The 19016-nt window shown below is 35.9% G+C and overlaps 1 protein-coding gene across 8 annotated transcripts in view; it reads right to left on the bottom strand.

The window, feature by feature from the left end:
* SEC11A (SEC11 homolog A, signal peptidase complex subunit) overlaps positions 1 to 19016 on the bottom strand; it is a 56228-nt gene that overhangs the window by 12847 nt on the left and 24365 nt on the right. For 5 of the 8 annotated variants that reach the window (XM_036844147.1, XM_036844146.1, XM_036844149.1 and 2 more), the window contains 2 exons: positions 9080 to 9189; positions 4038 to 4187 (listed from right to left, as the gene is read on the bottom strand). In XM_036844147.1, coding sequence (XP_036700042.1) covers positions 4038 to 4187; positions 9080 to 9189 — 260 coding nt within the window. The remainder of the gene's footprint in view (positions 1 to 4037; positions 4188 to 9079; positions 9190 to 19016) is intronic. The other 3 variants (XM_036844151.1, XM_036844153.1, XM_036844152.1) reach the window with 2 other exon arrangements.

Here is a 19016-nt window from a genome sequence, read left to right as displayed (position 1 = left end):
AAGGGTCTGAGAAAATATTTGAAGAGATTATAGTTGAAAACTTCCCTTACATGGGAGAGGAAATAGTCAATCAAGTCCAGGAAGTGCAGAGAGTCCCATAAATAAAACTCTTAGAGGAAAACATAAGGCAGAACATGCTATGACATAAATCACAGCAAGATCTTTTTTGACTCACCTCCTAGAGTAATGGAAATAAAAACAAAAATAAACAAATGGGACCTAATGAAACTTAAAAGCTTTTGCTCAGCAAAGGAAACCATAAACAAGACAAAAAGACAACCCTCAGAATGGGAGAAAATATTTGCAAACGAAGCAACTGACAAAGAATTAATCTCCAAAATATACAAGCAGCTCATGCAGCTCAATATCAAAAAAACAAACAGCCCAATCCAAAAATGGGCAGAAGACCTAAATAGACATTTCTCCAAAGAAGATATACAGACTGCCGACAAACACATGAAAGGATGTTCAACATCACTGATCATTAGAGAAATGCAAATCAAAACTACAATGAGGTATCACCTCACACCAGTCAGAATGGCCATTATCAAAAAATCTACAAACAATAAATGCTGGAGAGGGTGTGGAGAAAAGGGAACCCTCTTGCACTGTTGGTGGGAATGTAAATTGATGCAGCCACTATGGAGAACAGTATGGAGGTTCCTTAAAAAACTAAAAATAGAACTACCATATGACCCAGCAATCCCACTACCGGGCATATACCCTGAGAAAACCATAATTCAAAAAGAAGCATGTACCCCAATGTTCATTGCAGCATTATTTACAATAGCCAGGACATGGAAGCAACCTTAGTGTCCATCGACAGATGAATGGATAAAGAAGATGTGGCACATATATACAACAGAATATTACTCAGCCATAAAAAGAAACGAAATTGAGTTATTTGTAGTGAGGTGGATGGACCCAGAATCTGTCGTACAGAGTGAAGTAAGTCAGAAAGAGAAAAACAAATACCGTATGCTAACACATATATATGGAACCAAAAAATAAAAAATAAAATGGTTCTGATGAACCTAGGGGCAGGACAGGAATAAAGATGCAGATATAGAGAATGGACTTGAGGACACGGGGAAGGGTGAGCTGGGATGAAGTGAGAGAGTAGCACTGACATATATACACTACCAAACGTAAAATAGATAGCTAGGGGGAAGAAGCTGCATAGCACAGGGAGATCAGCTCAGTGCTTTGTGACCACCTATAGGGGTGGGATAGGGAGGGTGGGAGGGAGGTGCAAGAGGGAGGGGATATGGGGATATATGTATACATATAGGTGATTCACTTTGTTATACAGCAAAAACTAACACAACATTGTAAAGCAATTATACTCCAATAAAGATGTTGGGAAAAAAAAAAAAAAGGTAGTATTAAGCAGATCCCAGTGTTGCATGGGGAGGAAAACGTATGTTTATAAGACAAAAAGAGAATGACCCCCAACTTAACATTTTATCTCTGGATGCTAGGATTACAGGCAATTTTGTGTTTTCCAATTTCACACAGCATCATGTGTAAGAATAATAATGTAATAAGAATGTTCATAAGATGGAGATTCAATATATGAAAAAAAGAGTTTTATGTTATATTTACAAATTTACAAAGTTACATAAGAAGCAGATGGAACTTTTAATCTGAGGGCCCAGGGTTCAAGTCCCTGTCCAGGTGCCAAAAATAAATAAATAAATAAATAAATAAAATTTATTTTTAAAAAAAGTAGATGGAGAAGGAAAGGAGGAATGAGACAAGAGAGAGGTTAGCTGAACAATTCCTACCTCTATTCTTAAAGCTCAGGATTTCACTTCTTAAAACAAGGTTCAGATGACAGAAACGTGTTAACAGTGCAAAAACCAGCTTGAAAACGTTCAGGACACATTTACTACAAAAACTTAATCCATTTTGCTTGTCATTTGGTCCCACATTTAAGAACAATGTTAATACTATTAAATCAAATGATTATTACAACCAGGTATTTTAGTCTTCCCCCCACCCCAAAAAAGGAAATTTGAAACTTCAGAAGATTAATAGGATCTGTTATTTAAACAGGCCTGCTAATTAAAGGCATCTCAAATGTTTAACGTAAATGACCAATAACGTCAGATTACAAATACCATACAGTTTAAAATATTCACAATTCTGTTAAATTTAAGGAATCTGTAACTGATATATCTGTCAGTGAACCTGTCCTGAAACAAGGTAACTGTTTTAAAATAAAAGACTCGGGACTTCCCTGGTGGCACAGTGGTTAAGAATCCACCTGCCAATCCAGGGGACAGGGGTTTCAGCCCTGGTCTGGGAAGATCCCACATGCCACGGAGCAACTAAGCCCGTGAACCACAACTGCTGAGCCTGTGCTCTAGAGCCTGTGAGACACAACTACTGAGCCCACGTGCCAAAACTACTGAAGCCCATGAGCCTAGAGCTGGTGCTCCACAACAAGAGAAGCCACCACAATGAGAAGCCCACGCACCGCAACGAAGAGTAGCTCCCGCTCGCTGCAACTAGAGAAAGCCCGCGCGCAGCAACAAAGACCCAACGCAGCCAAGAATAAATATAAATAAATAAATACATTTATATATATATATAAAAAAGCCTATTCTAAAATAAATAAATAAATAACTCAATTTCAAAGGATCACACATAAAAATGGACAACTTCTGCTCTACCCAAAGCAGGGTGTGATTTTTTTCTGATAAATTCAGGGGAAAGTTGGTGAGAACAAACAACACAAATATACTTTGAGAATATGGAAAACACTACCTGTACTGAATAAACCTTCTCAATAAATAAAAGTAAAATTAAAAAAACTAAGTTATTCCTTCCTAGTCACTAATAGAATGCAATATAAAAATTATAATCTTCCAATAGACTGAAGTATGGAAAAAAAAGAGCAGTAAGATCTTTATTTTATCAGTGAAGAAAGAACTCTTCTAAGCTAGAATGTTTACAGAGATTTTTCAAAAAGCAACAGTTGACAGTTCCCTCTTCTGGAAATGGAGAATGTAAACTACTTGAGAGGGTGGTAAGCATGAGGTAGTATCTATTTAGGGCTTCTTCATACTCAAGAACCTACATCACTCCCACTGTTTTACTTCCCTCTGTATGTCCTCCAGGACACTCCCTTTTCCTTCATTTCTTTCTTTCCTTCCTTCTGAAAGTTTTCCTTAACTAGAAATATTACAGACTTGGAATGGAGGGGGTGAGGAATATGTAGCTGCACAGGGAAGCACAGGCTTAGAGCCCAGAGATCTTTTTTTTTTTTCCTGCATACTTTATTTTATTATTATTTTTTATTGAGGTATAGTTGATTTACAATATTATATTAGTTTTCAGGTGTACAACACAGGGATCCAAAATTTTTTTACAGATTATACTCCATTTGAAGTTATCTTAAAATACTGAACCCAGAGGTCTTATAGTTCATCTTCCTGAACCTCTTTCTACTACAGACAGGGAAACTGAGACCCAGAGAGGTGACATTTTTTGCTCATTGTTATGTCCCTCCTCCACACCAGGAGATTCTCAAGGTTTTACATATATCTTTTTCAATTCTAAAATGCAAGAGTCTATATTTACAAGAATAACTTAGATTTCAGAAATTTTCTTTGGAATTTGAAAAAGTTGACAAATTTATTCTTATTTAAAATATCTGTGAGATTGCCTTAAAGGTTTGTTTTTGAAACGTTAGGGCTACCTCGTCCATTATATCAGAAGATTCTATTTGGGATCAACCTTTGTGTCATGTTTTTTCTGGGGCTATATACAGACAGGGTTACTGATCTGGTTGGGAAGTGGAAGGGAACCAAGAAAACCCTCCAGAAAAGCCTTCAGGGAAAAATGAATTACTAAATAAGTATTTAGTCTTCCAAATGTTCACCAAACCTTCAGACATTCATAAAAATGGACTAGAAGAAGGACCTAGGAGTTCCCCACCCTTTCTTAATCTTTAGGCTATCAAAATTAAATGCTGCAGACACTAAAACATAAAAGTGTTTTAAAATAGAGAAGATATAGTTTGCACATACTTTTCATGAATCTTCAAGACTCGGTGAACTATAGGAATCTCTCTTCCTTCTATCCTAAAAACAACAATTTCTCCCACTCGTATGGGATCTTCAACTCGATTTGTTAGAAAGAGAAGATCTCCTCTATGAAATGCAGGTTCCATGCTGCCACTGGGAGGGAAAGAAGAATATAATAGCAAAAGAAAGCCTGAGATTAAATTTACTTTCAAAGTTAGATATGCAACAAACAATTAAAAGTATCACCTTTGGAATATACTTAATATCTTAACAAATATATCAACATAAAATGTGTATTGTCCTCCAAATATGGTTTCCTCAGACTAGGTATACTAAAGGTTTCCTTTAGTTAATAGCCTTCATTAACTAGTTCCATTTCAACCATTACTATTCAAAAGAACTTAAATTTTGAAAAGGGCAATGTTACTAATTCTTTAACCTTTTAAAATTTCAAATGACAAACAGAATATAAAAGAGTGAACTTTATAATCACTGTCCTTATTCTCACTTCATCTGAAAATGCTAAAAGATATTCAGATGAGAACTGGATCATCTTTTCCTGCCATTTATAAAGATACAGACCAAGATGACCTCATGGTTTCAACCCAACAAGAAGGAAAAACAGCCCATCAAGTCAAAGAACAGTCAGCGACAGAGATAATGCTTGTGCTATCAATTTATTTATTTAAAAAAGAGAAACAAGAAACAAAACCAAGGACAAGAGCAGAGATTTTTGCCTAAGAATTTCAGAAACAAGCAAAGAATTCAATTCCATGGTAATTACTGATGACAAACTTCTAGAGTGTCTTCTTACCTTTCACCTGTTCTACCTTATACCAAGTTCTTCAAAGGTCCTAAGATATTTGCACTAATTAATGAAACTTTTCTTTCTATAAAGAAGTAGCCCATCAGTATTGTTTTCAGCAACTCAAGCTCCAGTTTTCATTAACAATAAATTTAATAAGAAAAAATAGAAGACAAGGAATAAAATTCAATACAGCAAAAATGACAAAGTCCAGACACTTCTGTTTGAAGACTCTGGTCCCTCTACATACATAAGGGAATATGGTGGTGGTTCCCAAACTTTGGTGCACACAAGAATCACCTGGGAAACTTAAAAATCCCCACGCTCAGGTCATATCTCAAACCACTTAAATCAGAATGTCTGTGGATGAGAGAAGCAGGCATCAGTATTCTGTAAAGATCCCAAGTGATTCTAATATGACCAAAATTCGGGAACCACTAGAAATATGGATTTTCAGTACATGTTTATTCTTAAAAGTTTTGTTTAGGTTCCTCTTGGGGCAATGAGTTCCCTTTCTCAGAAGGTGTTCAGATAAAAGATAGAACATGTGTTTGGTGAAAATATTACAGAAGGTATTCTAGACATGAAATTTTCAAGTTTTTATTTTGGCTGATTTTTTAAAATCAGTGACATCCTTTGTTCAAATAAAACCTTGCTTGAAAATGATATAAATGAAACAGATAAAAGCTGAGTTGTTCTGGGTGAATGACTCATCTTTATCGAGCACTTATTATATGCAGAGTGCTAATTTTAAGAGTTTTTTTTAAAAACAATCTTCAGAACAACTCTATGATGTAGGTACTATTATTATCCCAACTTTATAGATAAGGAGACTGAGGCTTAGAATGGCCTAGAGTTGTAAATTAAAAAAATGATAAAGGTGAGATTTGAACCAAGGGGGTTCACTCTCACTGTGCTAAACTGCTTCTGAGATACTCTAGAATTTTAGCAGGGAATATCATTATCATATTTGCATTTAAGAAACATCCCTTCAGAAACTACAGAGTATATAGAAGACATTCAAATATTTATTGAATTGATGAGTAAACTGGAAAAGATGAGAAGGTAAGTTGGGAGACCAGTTGTCCAGGCTATTACTACAAGTGATATTTGGTAATTATTAAAAGTGTTATTAAAAACATGGACACTGGAGAATGATAAGGGGAGAAGATTGAGAAAAGGATACACATACAGAATTACCTCAATTATGTAAGAAATAATATACATGAAAAAAGAGACTAAAATGTTAATAGTAATTATATCCCAGAACTATGGGTGACTTAGTTTCATCTAGATTTTTTTTGTGTTTACAACATTTCATATAATGAAAATATATTAACTTTTTTCTGATTATAAAAGCATTTTTTTAAAGGTCGCTACAACAGCCCAGGCAGGAAATGATGAGGGCTTGAAATAGAATAACAGCAGGGAGGACAGCTAAAAAAGGGTAGAATAGAGAGAGGGAAAATAACAAATTCAATGGCCAATAGGCTATGACAGAAGGGGGGATCAAGAATGACTCCTAGGTTTTTAACATTGGCAATTGAGCAGAAGGCCGTGACAGTCACAGAAATAGGAGGAAGAAGAACAGGTTTTTGAGAAAAGGAGATGAATTTTACTTTTATTAGGTGGAGTTTCAAGTGCCTGGTCAACATCCAGATAGAGATGTTAGTGTAGGATGAAAACAAGAGTGTAGATTCAGGGAATAAAGTTGGATCAGAAAAAAAAAAAGATTTAAAATTCAGATACAGATGGCAATTAAAAACAGATAAAGCACGTGGTAAGAGGATCATTAAGAAATAACCAGGGGAAACTTTTAAAATTAAATAAATTATTGATAAACTTCTTACTGTTATCTGATTAAACTATACTTTTAAATTTATTTTATTTTATTTTATTTTTTAAGTTTATTTATTTTATTTATTTATTTTTGGCTGTGTTGGCTCTTTGCTGCTGCGCGCGGGCTTTCTCTAGTTGCGGTGAGCGGGGGCTAGGGGGCTACTCTTCGTTGAGGGCTCTAGGCACGTGGGCTTCAATAGTTGTGGCTTGCGGGCTCCAGAGCTCAGGCTCAGTAGCTGTGGCGCTGGGACTGAGTTGCTCCGCGGCATGTGGGATCCTCCGGGACCAGGGCTCGAACCCTTAGTCCCCTGCCTTGGCAGGCAGACTCTCAACCACTGCGCCACCAGGGAAGCCCTATACTTTTAAATTTAATACATCAATCATGATCAATTTTATAAGAAGTTATATATAAATAATTTATATATAAATTAAACTGGGGAATTCCCTGGTGGTCCACCAATTAGGACTCCACACTTCAACTGCAGGGGGCCCGGGTTCGATCCCTGGTGGGGGAACTAAGATCCCGCAAGCTGCGCAGCTTGCCATAAATAATAAAATAAAAATAAAAATAAATTAAACTGACTTCAGCTTCACAAAGGGGGGAAAAAATGTTTTCAATGTTCCCTGAAACTTCAGTTAATAAAATAAATAATAAGAAAGTATTTTTGTCTTTATCCCCAGTGGTTTCACTAAAGTCCTAAAAGTGGATTCTCAGTTGGCCTGAGTCCTCTGAGGCACATTTGGTTCCAGGTAAAAATTATATTCCTTGAAGTTTTATGAAATCACATAAATAACACCCAATCACATAAATTACCTTTCTCTAATGACTACTCCCTCCAGTCTTGACCAGATTCTCTTCTAATAGGACCTGGTCTCTTTTCATTTTTTTTCTTTATTCCACACCGGCAATCAGAAAAGTTTAGTATACAAATAACCTAGCTACCAAATAACTTATCCAAACACTCCTTTTAAGCCCCAACTGATATTTTCAGGACCACCAAAATGTTCCACAGGTGCTTACTCTAATCCCCTATTCACTCCATCATTCCCAGTTTAAAGGTCATTAGATTGTACTTAAACATCTCCACTGAACAGAACTCAATCTGAAATAATTCCAGAAGAATCTCCAAAGATGCCTCCCTGGGCCTTCTCTCTACAGCTTTTCCCCACAGTGCCAATTAGTGTGGCTTCTCCTTCTGTTAGTGTTTGAACACCTCACAAATTGAAGCTCTCCACTGAGTTCAAGACTGGGAACTTAGGGCCACATAATTTTAAAACTGGAAAAGTCTTCTGACATCATCTAGGTCTAGCCTTCATTTTATAGATGAGGAAACTATGGTTCAGTCTATAAATGACTTGCTCAAGGCTGTAGTTAGACAATGAAAAAGCTAGAGACCCAAGTCTCTATACCCCTAGAATAGTACATTAAATGCTTTCCCAGGTAATAAACTCCAGACATTTCATTGGATCTCTAAAATCACAGTTGCATTTGATTACTAATAAATTCAGACCGAGGGTATGGGTATGAGTAAGGGAGGAGTAAGATACTGGAGACCCAGTGCTTCCAACCACTTGTTGCTGGAAGTATATCCTAGTATGACAATGAAAGAGTCAAATTCATCTTGTTAAGAATAAGGTACTATTATCTAGACTTTAGGTAATGTTAATGATTCAATTTATTTTATATTTATACTCCATTATCTCCAGAAAAGACTTGAGATAGCTTACATAATTAAGCCCCAAATAAGACAGAACTACAATGATTCAATTAAATAACCAAGTGGTAATTCTCCAAAAATGAGTGCTAAATTAGGTTTTTAAATCCTTAAGAGTACGAGTACAAGGATAGGAAAGGAAGACAGTGGAGAAAAAAAAGTCAGTACTATTTGTCACTTCAAGAGATGGCATTAATATACTCAGAATTCCTGAAGTCTATTTAGAAGTGATATTTAAAGGTCAGCAGGAAACATGGAAATAATTAGTGATGCTTCTGTACTGACACTGAAAACATGCTGCAGAAAAATTCTTAATTGTAAAGATGATATATAATCTTGTAAATTAACAACTAGTATCAGCCCTGATACACCAAAGTAAAGAATGTAAGAAGACAGAAGGATTTCAGGAAAATAAAGTATCTGAAACACTTTCTTAACAGATGTGCCAAAAATAAAAGCTCACATAAACATTTCATAGAAAGTCATGAGCCCTTTGGGATCTGAATGGAAAGTGCCTAACAAGGTTGAGAATTTCTCACAACTGAGAAAGACTAACAAATTTTCTTCCAGGCCCTGTTCTGGGAAAGAGTAGTGTCTAAAGGAATGATATACCAGTTATTCAACATTTCAATTTTTCTCCCAAGTAATGCCATGCAATTCCATGCCTTGAAAAGAAAAACTGTTACCTGAGCACCACTACAATTGGACTTTCACTTCCAGTTATGACCATTAACCCCTTCCAGATCATTAGTGCCGAGGAGACAATCATTCCAAAATTTAGGACTTGATAATAGAGCTGTAAGAACAAGAGAAGAGATCAGATCCATAATTATCCTCGCCTAGGAAAGCACTGAGTAATATCAATTTTAAAGTTTTAAGTAGTACTATTAGGGCACCTGAAGTTCTAAGAAACTCTTTAAAATACTGTAATAATTACACCATCAGCATCCCAGAACATCCCCACCCACTCAAAGAACGCTGCCGTTTTGTTTGCTAAAACACATTACATTTATATAACATTATTTTCAGAACTTTTCACATAAATTATTTCATTTGGGCTTCACGACCATTCAGCTTAAATTCAATCACATACATGACACATACCAGCCAACAGCAACATACCTCTGCTTCTAAACTCTAATACTTACTTTTCTACAATACTTATCCCTTGATAATTATGGGCTATTCAATGACATTTAACTTGACCCCTCATTTTACAGCTGAGGAAACTTAGTCTCAGAAAGGAAATGACTTATCAAAGTCATACAGCTTGTCAGTCACATCGTTAGGACTTGAAGGCCAGCCTTATGTCCTACAAAACTTACACTGCTCAACAAATTGTAAAATTCTATGACTTAAACAAGCAAATATAATACTAGAAAGGTATTTCAAGTGAGGGAAATATATGAGCTAATTGTGTTGTACTAATGCTGGATAATGAATAAAAGTAGAGAGGATGACTGGACACCATGGCAGATAGTTCAGGGGAGGAAAAGATGGTGCTGGAGAGCAGTGACAGAAATCTGAAAAAGCATATTAAGCTCAGATTATGAAGACCCTTGAATGTATGACCGAAAATGTGAACTTAAAAAGACAGTCATAAAATAAAGTGAAAAAATAAAAGTTTCAAAAATATGTCCAATGTAAGTTCACTTTTGTCATTTTAAAAAATATATGTGCTGGGACTTCCCTGGCAGTCCAGTGATTAAGACTCCATGCTTCCACTGCAGGGGGCACAGGTCACGGGTTCGATCCCTGGTCGGGGACTAAGATCCCGCATGCCGTGTGGTGCGGCAAAAAAAAAAAAAAAAAGTTTATATATATTTATATATATATATATATGCACACACACACACATATATATGAGCATATGGGCATTCTACAAGACAACTGTTACAGTCTTCAAAAATTCAATGTCATGAAAATAAAGGTGGGGGACTGGAATAAAGAGACATAATAACCAAATGTAACGCATAAACTCTGGTTAGATCTTGGTTCAGAAGAACAGAATGCATATAAGAAAAAACCCTAACTATAAAAGACATTTTGGGGTCAATTGGGGAAACTCAAGTTATGACTTAAATGATACTAGGAAATTAGTGCTAATTTTCTTACATATGATAATGGTATTGTGGTATGTAGGACACTGTCACTCGTAAGAGATGCATGCTTAGCAGTAATTAGTAGTAGTAGTTAGGGGTGAACTGTCATATCTGCAATTTGTTTCAAAGGATTCAGAAAAAATTATATATACACACACACACACACACACACACACACACATACACATAAGTATATACAGAGCAAATATGGAAAAATGTTAAAAACTGTTAAACCTGTGATAGCTTACAGGTGTTTGCTGTACTATTCTTTCAAGCTTTCTTTTTTTTTAGTTTATTGAGGTATACATGACAAATAAATTGTTAAGATATTTAAAGAGTACAATGTGATGATTTGATATACCTTGTGAAAGAATTCCCCCAAGTTAATTAACACATTCATCACCTCATGTATTTACCTTTTTTTTTTTTCTTGGGGATGGGGGTGATACCTTTCAATTTTTCTTATTTTTTAAAGTATAGACAAAACTGGAAGAAAATAAACTGGTTACACCTGGGGTAACAATACCAGGCAATTTTGTTTCATTTGTTTATCCACATTTTCTTCTTTTCTCCTTTTTAATTTTTATTTTTATGAAAAGATTACATACACAGAGTCAACAGATATATATAATTAAAAAACAAACCCCTGCATATCCTGGCCATGGCAAGCCACCCCCAGCAATCATTTTCATCTCTTTTAGCTATTTTACCCTCATCCTTCTAAAAATTAATTGCTTCTCTTTCCATAAATTTGGAACATCATCTATAAACTATTTATTATGATGAGGATTTTAGCTCTCTTATACCATTTTCTATTTTTTCCCCTGCAATTAACCTGTTTTTCCTGCATACTCTAAAAAAAGGTTTCAGGTTGCATATTATTATAAACGTATAGTTAATCTCTGGATGCACACACAAGAAACTGGGGACAATGGCTGCCTTTGGAAAGAGGAACTGGAACTCAAGGTGGAAGGAAAATTCTTTCCAATATATATGCGTCATGTTTTTTAAGTTCTTACTAAATTCAAGTATCACCTATTCAAAAATAAGTTGTTTAGGTTTTTTTTCTTAAGTCCACGTTAATGGCCAGAACATATTTCCAACGAAGTATGACATACTCTATCAACATAACATCATGCACAAAGGAAGAAAGAAAATACGGACGTTTTCTTACGGACACTTAGAAATACCTGCTGTTCTTTGAGTAATATAGTAATATGAGTATACAGATATGATTTGAAACCTAGTTTGACACTCCCATTTATGGTGAGAAAACTGAGGCACAGAGAAGCTAAGTGATGCACTCATGGCTGCACAGCTCTTGGCAGGCAGAGGAGCAACTAAAACTTAGGTCTCCTAAATTCCATCTCAAGATGGTAGCTTTTTTGTTTTTTTTAATAGATCTTTATTGGAGTATAATTGCTTCACAATACTGTTAGTTTCCGTTGCACAACAAAGCAAATCAGCCATATGCATACACATGTCTCCATATCCCCTCCCTCTTGAGCCTCCCTCTCATCCTCCCTATCCCACCCCTCTAGGTCATCGCAAAGCACCAAGCCGATTTCCCTGTGCTATGCTGCTTCCCACCAGCCAACTATTTTACATTCCATAGTGTATATATGTCGATGCTACTCTCACTTCACGCCAGCTTCACCCTCCCACCCCATGTCCTCCAGTCCATTTTCTATGTCTACCTCTTTATTCCTGCCCTGCAACTAGGTTCATCAGTACCCTTTTTTTTTTAAAGATTCCATATATATTTGTTAGCATATGGTATTTCTTTTTCTCTTTCTGACTTACTTCACTCCGTATGACAGACTCTAGGTCCATCCACCTGACTACAAATAACTCAATAACTCTTTTTATGGCTGAGTAATATTCCATTGTATATATGTGCAACATCTTTATCCATTCATCTGTCAATGGACATTTATGTTGCTTCCATGTCCTGGCTATTGTAAATAGTGCTGCAATGAACATTGGGGTACGTATCTTTTTCTGAATTATGGTTTTCTCAGGGTATATGCCCAGTAGTGGGATTGCTGGGTCATATGGTAGTTCTATTTTTAGTTTTTTAAGGAAACTCCATACTGTTTTTCATAGTGGTTGTATCAATTTACATCACCATCAACAGTGCAAGAGGGTTCCCTTTTCACCACACCCTTTCCATCATTTATTGTTTGTAGATTTTTTGATAATGGCCATTCTGACCGGCGTGAGGTGATACCTCACTGTAGTTTTGATTTGCACTTCTCTAATAATTAGTGATGTTGAGCATCTTTTCATGTGCCTCTTGTTCATCTGTATGTCTTCCTTGGTGAACTGTCTTCTGAGGTCTTCTGCCCATTTTTTAACTGGACAGTTTTTTTGATATTGTGTTCCATGAGCTGTTTGTGTATTTTGGAGATTAATCCTTAGTCTGTTGTTTCATTTGCAAATATTTTCTCCCATTCTGAGGGTTGTCTTTTTTGTCCTTGTTTATGGTTTTCCTTTTGCTGAGAAAAAGCTTATAAGTTTAATTAAGTCCCATTTGTTTATTTTTGATTTTATTTCCATTACTCTAGGAAGTGGGTCAAAAAAGATCTTGCTGTGGTTTATGTCAAAGAGTGTTTTTCCTATGTTTTCCTCTAAGAGTTTTATAGTGCCTGGTCTTACATTTAAGTCTTTAATCCATTTGGAGTTTATTTTTGTGTATGGTGTTAGGGAGTGTTCTAATTTCATTCTTTTACATGCAGCTGTCCAGTTTTCCCAGCACCACTTACTGAAGAGGCTATCTTTTCTCCACTGTATGTTTTTGCCTCTTTTGTCGTAAATTAGGTGCCCATATGTGCACGGGTTTATCTGGGCATTCTGTCTTGTACCACTGATCTATATTTGTTTTTGTGCCAGTACCATACTGCCTTGATTACTGTAGCTTTGTGGTATAGTTTGAAGTCGGGGAGCCTGATTCCTGCAACTGCATCTTTCTTTCTCAAGAATGCTTTGGCTATTCGGGGTCTTTTGTGTTTCCATACGAATTGTAAAATTTTTTGTTCTAATTCTGTGAAGAATGCCATTGGTAGTTTGATAGGGATTGCACTGAATCTGTAGATTGCCTTGGGTAGTATGGTCATTATCACAATATTGATTCTTCCAATCCATGAACATGGTCTATTTCTCCATCTGTTTATGTCATCTTTGATTTCTTTCATCAGTGTTTTATACTTTTCTAAGTACAAGTCTTTCGCCTTCTTAGGCAGGTTTATTCCCTAGGTATTTTATTCTTTTTGTTGCAATGGTAAATGGGAGTGTTTCCTTAATTTCTCTTTCTGATTTTTCGTTGTTGGTGTATAGGAATGCAAGAGATTTCTGTGCATGAATTTTGTATCCTGCAACCTTACCAAATTCACTGATTAGCTCTAGGAGTTTTCTGGTGGCATCTTTAGGATTTTCTATGTATAATGTCATGTCATCAGCAAACAGAGACAGTTTTACTTCTTCTTTTCCAGTTTGTATTCCTTTTATTTCTCTTTCTTCTCTGATTGCTGTGGCTAAGACTTACAAAACTATGTTGAATAAGAGTGGTGAGAGTGGACATCCTTGAATTGTTCTTGATCTTAGTGGAAATGCTTTCAGTTTTTCACCATTGAGTATGATGCTTGCTGTGGGTTTGTCATATATGGCCTTTATTATGTTGAGGTAGGTTCCCTCTATGCCCACTTTCTGGAGAGTTTTTATCATAAATGGGTGTTGAATTTTGTCAAAAGGTTTTTCTGCATCTATTGAGATGATCATATGGTTTTTATCCTTCAGTTCGTTAATGTGGTGTATCACACTGATTGATTTGCATATATTGAAGAATCCTTGCATCCCTGGGATAAATCCCACTTGATCATGGTGTATGACCCTTTTAATGTGCTGTTGGGTTCTGTTTGCTAGTATTTTGTTCAGGATTTTTGCATCTATGTTCATCAGTGATAGTGGTCTATAATTTTCTTTTTTTGTGATATCTTTTTCTGGTTTTGGTATCAGGGTGATGGTGGCTTCGTAGAATGAATTTGGGAGTGTTTCTCCCTGTGCAATTTTTTGGAACAGTTTGAGAAGTACCAGTGTTAGGTCTTCTCTAAACGTTTGATAGAATTCGCCTGTGAAGCCATCTGGTCCTGGACTTTTGTTTGTTGGAAGATTTTTAATTACGGTTTCTATTTCATTACTTGTGATAGGTCTGTTTATATTTTCTAATTCTTCCTGGTTCAGTCTTGGAAAGTTGTACCTTTCCAAGAATTTGTCCATTTCTTCGTGATTGTGCATTTTATTGGCATATAGTTGTTTGTAGTAGTCTCTTATAATCCTTTGTATTTCTGTAGTGTCAGTTGTTATTTCTCCTTTTTCATTTCTAATTTTATTGATTTGTGTCCTCTCCCTTTTTTTCTAGATGAGTCTAAGGGTTTATCAATTTTGTTTATCTTCTCAAAGAACCAGCTTTTAGTTTTATTGATCTTTACTATTGTTTTCTTCGTTTCTATTTCATTTATTTCTGCTCTGATCTTTATGATTTCTTTCCTTCTATTGACTTTGGGTTTTCCACGTTCTTCTTTCCCTAGTTGTTTTAAGTGTAGGGTTTATTTGAGATATTTCTTATTTCTTGAGGTGAGGTTGTATTGCTATAAACTTCCCTTAGAACTCCTTTTGCTGTGTCCTACAGGTTTTGGGTCGTTGTATTTTCATTGTCATTTGTTTCTATGTATTTTTTTATTTCTTCTTTGATTTCCTCAGCGATCTCTTGGCTATTTAGTAGCACACTGTTTAGCCTCCATGTATTTGTGTTTTTTACAGTTTTTTTCCTGTAATTGATTTCCAACCTCATAGTGTTGTGGTCAGAAAAGATGCTTGATACTATTTCAATTTTCTTAAATTTACTGAGGCTTGATTTGTGACCCAAGATGTGATCTATCCTGGAGAATGTTCCATGTACACTTGAAAAGAAAGTGTATTCTGCCATTTTTGGGTGGAATGTCCTATAAATATCAATTAAATCTATCTGGTCTATTGTGTCATTTAAAGCTTCTGTTTCCTTATTTATTTTCTGTTTGGATGATCTGTCCATTGGTGTAACTGGGGTGTTAAAGTCCCCTACTATTATTGTGTTACTGTCAATTTCTCCTTTCATGGTTGTTAGCATTTGCCTTATGTATTGAGGTGCTCCTATGTTGGGTGCATAAACATTTATGATTGTTATATCTTCTTCTTGGATTGATCCTTTGATCATTATGTACTATCCCTCCTTATCTCTTGTAACAGTCTTTATTTTAAAGTCTATTTTATCTGATATGAGTATTGCTACTCCAGCTTTCTTTTGATTTCCATTTGCATGGAATACCTTTTTCCATCCCCTCACTTTCAGTCTGTATGTGTCCCTAGGTCTGAAGTGGGTCTCTTGCAGACAGCATATATATGGGTCTTGTTTTCGTATCCATTCAGCCAGTCTGTGTCTTTTGGTTGGGGCATTTAATCCATTTGCATTCAATGTTATTATCAATATGAATGTTCCCATTACCATTTTCTTAATTGTTCTCGGGTTGTTTTTGTGGGTCTTTTTCTTGTCTTGCGTTTCCCGCTTAGAGAAGTTTCTTCAGCATTTGTTGCAAAGCTGGTTTGGTGGTGCTGAATTCTCTTAGCTTCTACTTGTCTGAAAAGCTTTTGACTCCTCCATCGAATCTGAATGACATCCTTGCTGGGTAGAGTAATCTTCGTTGTAGGTTTTTTCTCTTTCATCAGTTTAAGTATATCCTGCCACTCCCTTCTTTTTTTTTTTAACTTTTATTTATTTACTTTTTTTTGAAATTTATCTATTATTTTATACAGCAGGTTATTATTAGTTATCCATTTTATACATATTAGTGTATCTATGTCAATCTCAATCTCCCAATTCATCACACCACCACCACCCCCCACCACTTTCCCCCCTTGGTGTCACCCCCTGCCACTTTCCCCCCTTGGTGTCCATACGTTTTTTCTCTACATCAGTGTCTCAATTTCTGCCCTAAAACCGGTTCATCTGTACCATTTTTCTAGGTTCCACATATATGTGTTAATATACGATATTTGTTTTTCTCTTTCTGACTTACTTCACACTGTATGACAGTCTCTAGATCCATCCACGTCTCTACAAATGACCCAATTTCGTTCCTTTTTATGGCTGACTAGTATTCCACTGTATATATGTGCCATATCCTCTTTATCCATTTGTCTGCCAATGGGCATTTAGGTTGCTTCCATGTCCTGGCTATTGCAAATAGTGCTGCAGTAAACACTGGGGTGCATGTGTCTTTTTGAATTATGGTTTTCTCTGGGTATATGCCCAGTAGTGGGATTGCTGGATCGTATGGTAACTCTATTTTTAGTTTTTTAAGGAACCTCCATACTGTTCTCCATCGTGGCTGTATCAATTTACATTCCCACCAACAGTGCAAGAGGGTTCCCTTTTCTCCACACTCTCTCCAGCATTTGTTGTTTGTAGATTTTCTGATGATGCCCATTCTAACTGGTGTGAGGTGATACCTCATTGTGGTTTTGATTTGCATTTCTCTAATAATTAGTGATGTTGAGCAGCTTTTCATGTGCTTCTTGGCCATCTGTATGTCTTCTTTGGAGAAATGTCTATTTAGGTTTTCTGCCCATTTTTGGATTGGGTTTTTCTTTTTTTTAATATTCAGCTGCATGAGCTGTTTATATATTTTGGCGATTAATCCTTTGTCTGTTGATTCGTTTGCAAATATTTTCTCCCATTCTGAGGGTTGTCTTTTCGTCTTGTTTGCAGTTTCCTTTGCTGTGGAAAAGCTTTTAGGTTTCATTAGGTCCCATTTGTTTATTTTTGTTTTTATTTCCATTACTCTAGGAGGTGAGTCAAAAAAGATCATGCTGTGATTTATGTCAAAGAGGTGTTCTTCCTATGTTTTCCTCTAAGAGTTTTATAGTGTCCGGTCTTACATTTAGGTCTCTAATCCATTTTGAATTTATTTTTTGTATGGTGTTATGGAGTGTCCTAATTTCTTTTACATGTAGCTGTCCAGTTTTCCCAGCACCACTTATTGAAGAGACTGTCTTTTCTCCATTGTATATCATTGCCTCCTTTGTCATAGATTAGTTGACCATAGGTGGGTGGGTTTATCCCTGGGCTTTCTATCCTGTTCCATTAATCTATATTTCTGTTTTTGTGCCAGTACCATATGTCTTGATTACTGTAGCTTTGTAGTATAGTCTGACGTCAGGGAGTCTGATTCCTCCAGCTCCTTTTTTCCCCCTCAAGACCACTTTGGCTATTCGAGGTCTTTTGTGTCTCCAGACAAATTTTAAGATTTTTTGTTCTAGTTCTGTAAAAAATGCCATTGGTAATTTGATAGGGACTGCACTGAATCGGTAAATTGCATTGGGTAGTACAGTCATTTTCACAATATTGATTCTTCCAATCCAAGAACATGGCATATCTCTCCTTCTGTTTGTATCATCTTTAATTTCTTTCATCAGTGTCTTATACTTTTCTGCATACAGGTGTTTTGTCTCCCTAGGTAGGTTTATTCCTAGGTATTTTATTCTTTTTGTTGAAATGGTAAGTGGGAGTGTTTCCTTAATTTCTCTTTCAGATTTTTCATCATTAGTGTATAGGAATGCAAGAGATTTCTGTGCATTAATTTTGTATCCTGCAACTTTACCAAATTCATTGATTAGCTCTAGTAGTTTTCTGGTGGCATCTTTAGGATTCTCTATGTGTAGTATCATGTCATCTGTAAACAGTGACAGGTTTTTTTCTTTTCCGATTTGTATTCCTTTTATTTCTTTTTCTTCTCTGATTGCCATGGCTAGGACTTCCAAAACTATGTTGAATAATAGTGGTGAGAGTGGACATCCTTGTCTTGTTCCTGATCTTAAGAGGAAATGCTTTCAGTTTTTCACTATTGAGGATGACGTTTGCTGTGGGTTTGTCATATATGGCCTTTATTAGGTTGAGGTAGGTTCCCTGTATACCCACTTTCTGGAGAGTTTTTATCATAAATGGGTGTTGAATTTTGTCAAAAGCTTTTTCTGCATCTATCGAGATGATCATATGGTTTTTATTCTTCAATTTGTTAATATGGTGTATCACATTGATTGATTTGCGTATATTGAAGAATCCTTGCATCCCTGGGATAAATCCCATTTGATCATGGTGTATGATCCTTTTAATGTGTTGCTGGATTCTGTTTGCTGGTATTTTGTTGAGGATTTTTGCATCTATATTAATCAGTGATATTGGTCTGTAATTTTCTTTTTTTGTAGTATCTTTGTCTGGTTTTGGTATCAGGGTGATGGTGGTCTCATAGAATGAGTTTGGGAGTGTCCCTTCCTCTGCAATTTTTTGGAAGAGTATGAGAAGGATGGGTGTTAGCTCTTCTCAAAATGTTTGATAGAATTCACCTGTGAAGCCATCTGGTCCTGGACTTTTATTTGCTGGAAGATTTTTAATCACAATTTCAATTTCATTACTTGTGACTGGTCTGTT

This window comes from Balaenoptera musculus, chromosome 2, assembly GCF_009873245.2.
Source record: "Balaenoptera musculus isolate JJ_BM4_2016_0621 chromosome 2, mBalMus1.pri.v3, whole genome shotgun sequence".
Classification (NCBI taxonomy): Eukaryota; Metazoa; Chordata; class Mammalia; order Artiodactyla; family Balaenopteridae; genus Balaenoptera; species Balaenoptera musculus.
Note: the sequence above shows the minus strand (reverse complement) of the source record. Positions and strands in the feature narration are given on the sequence as shown.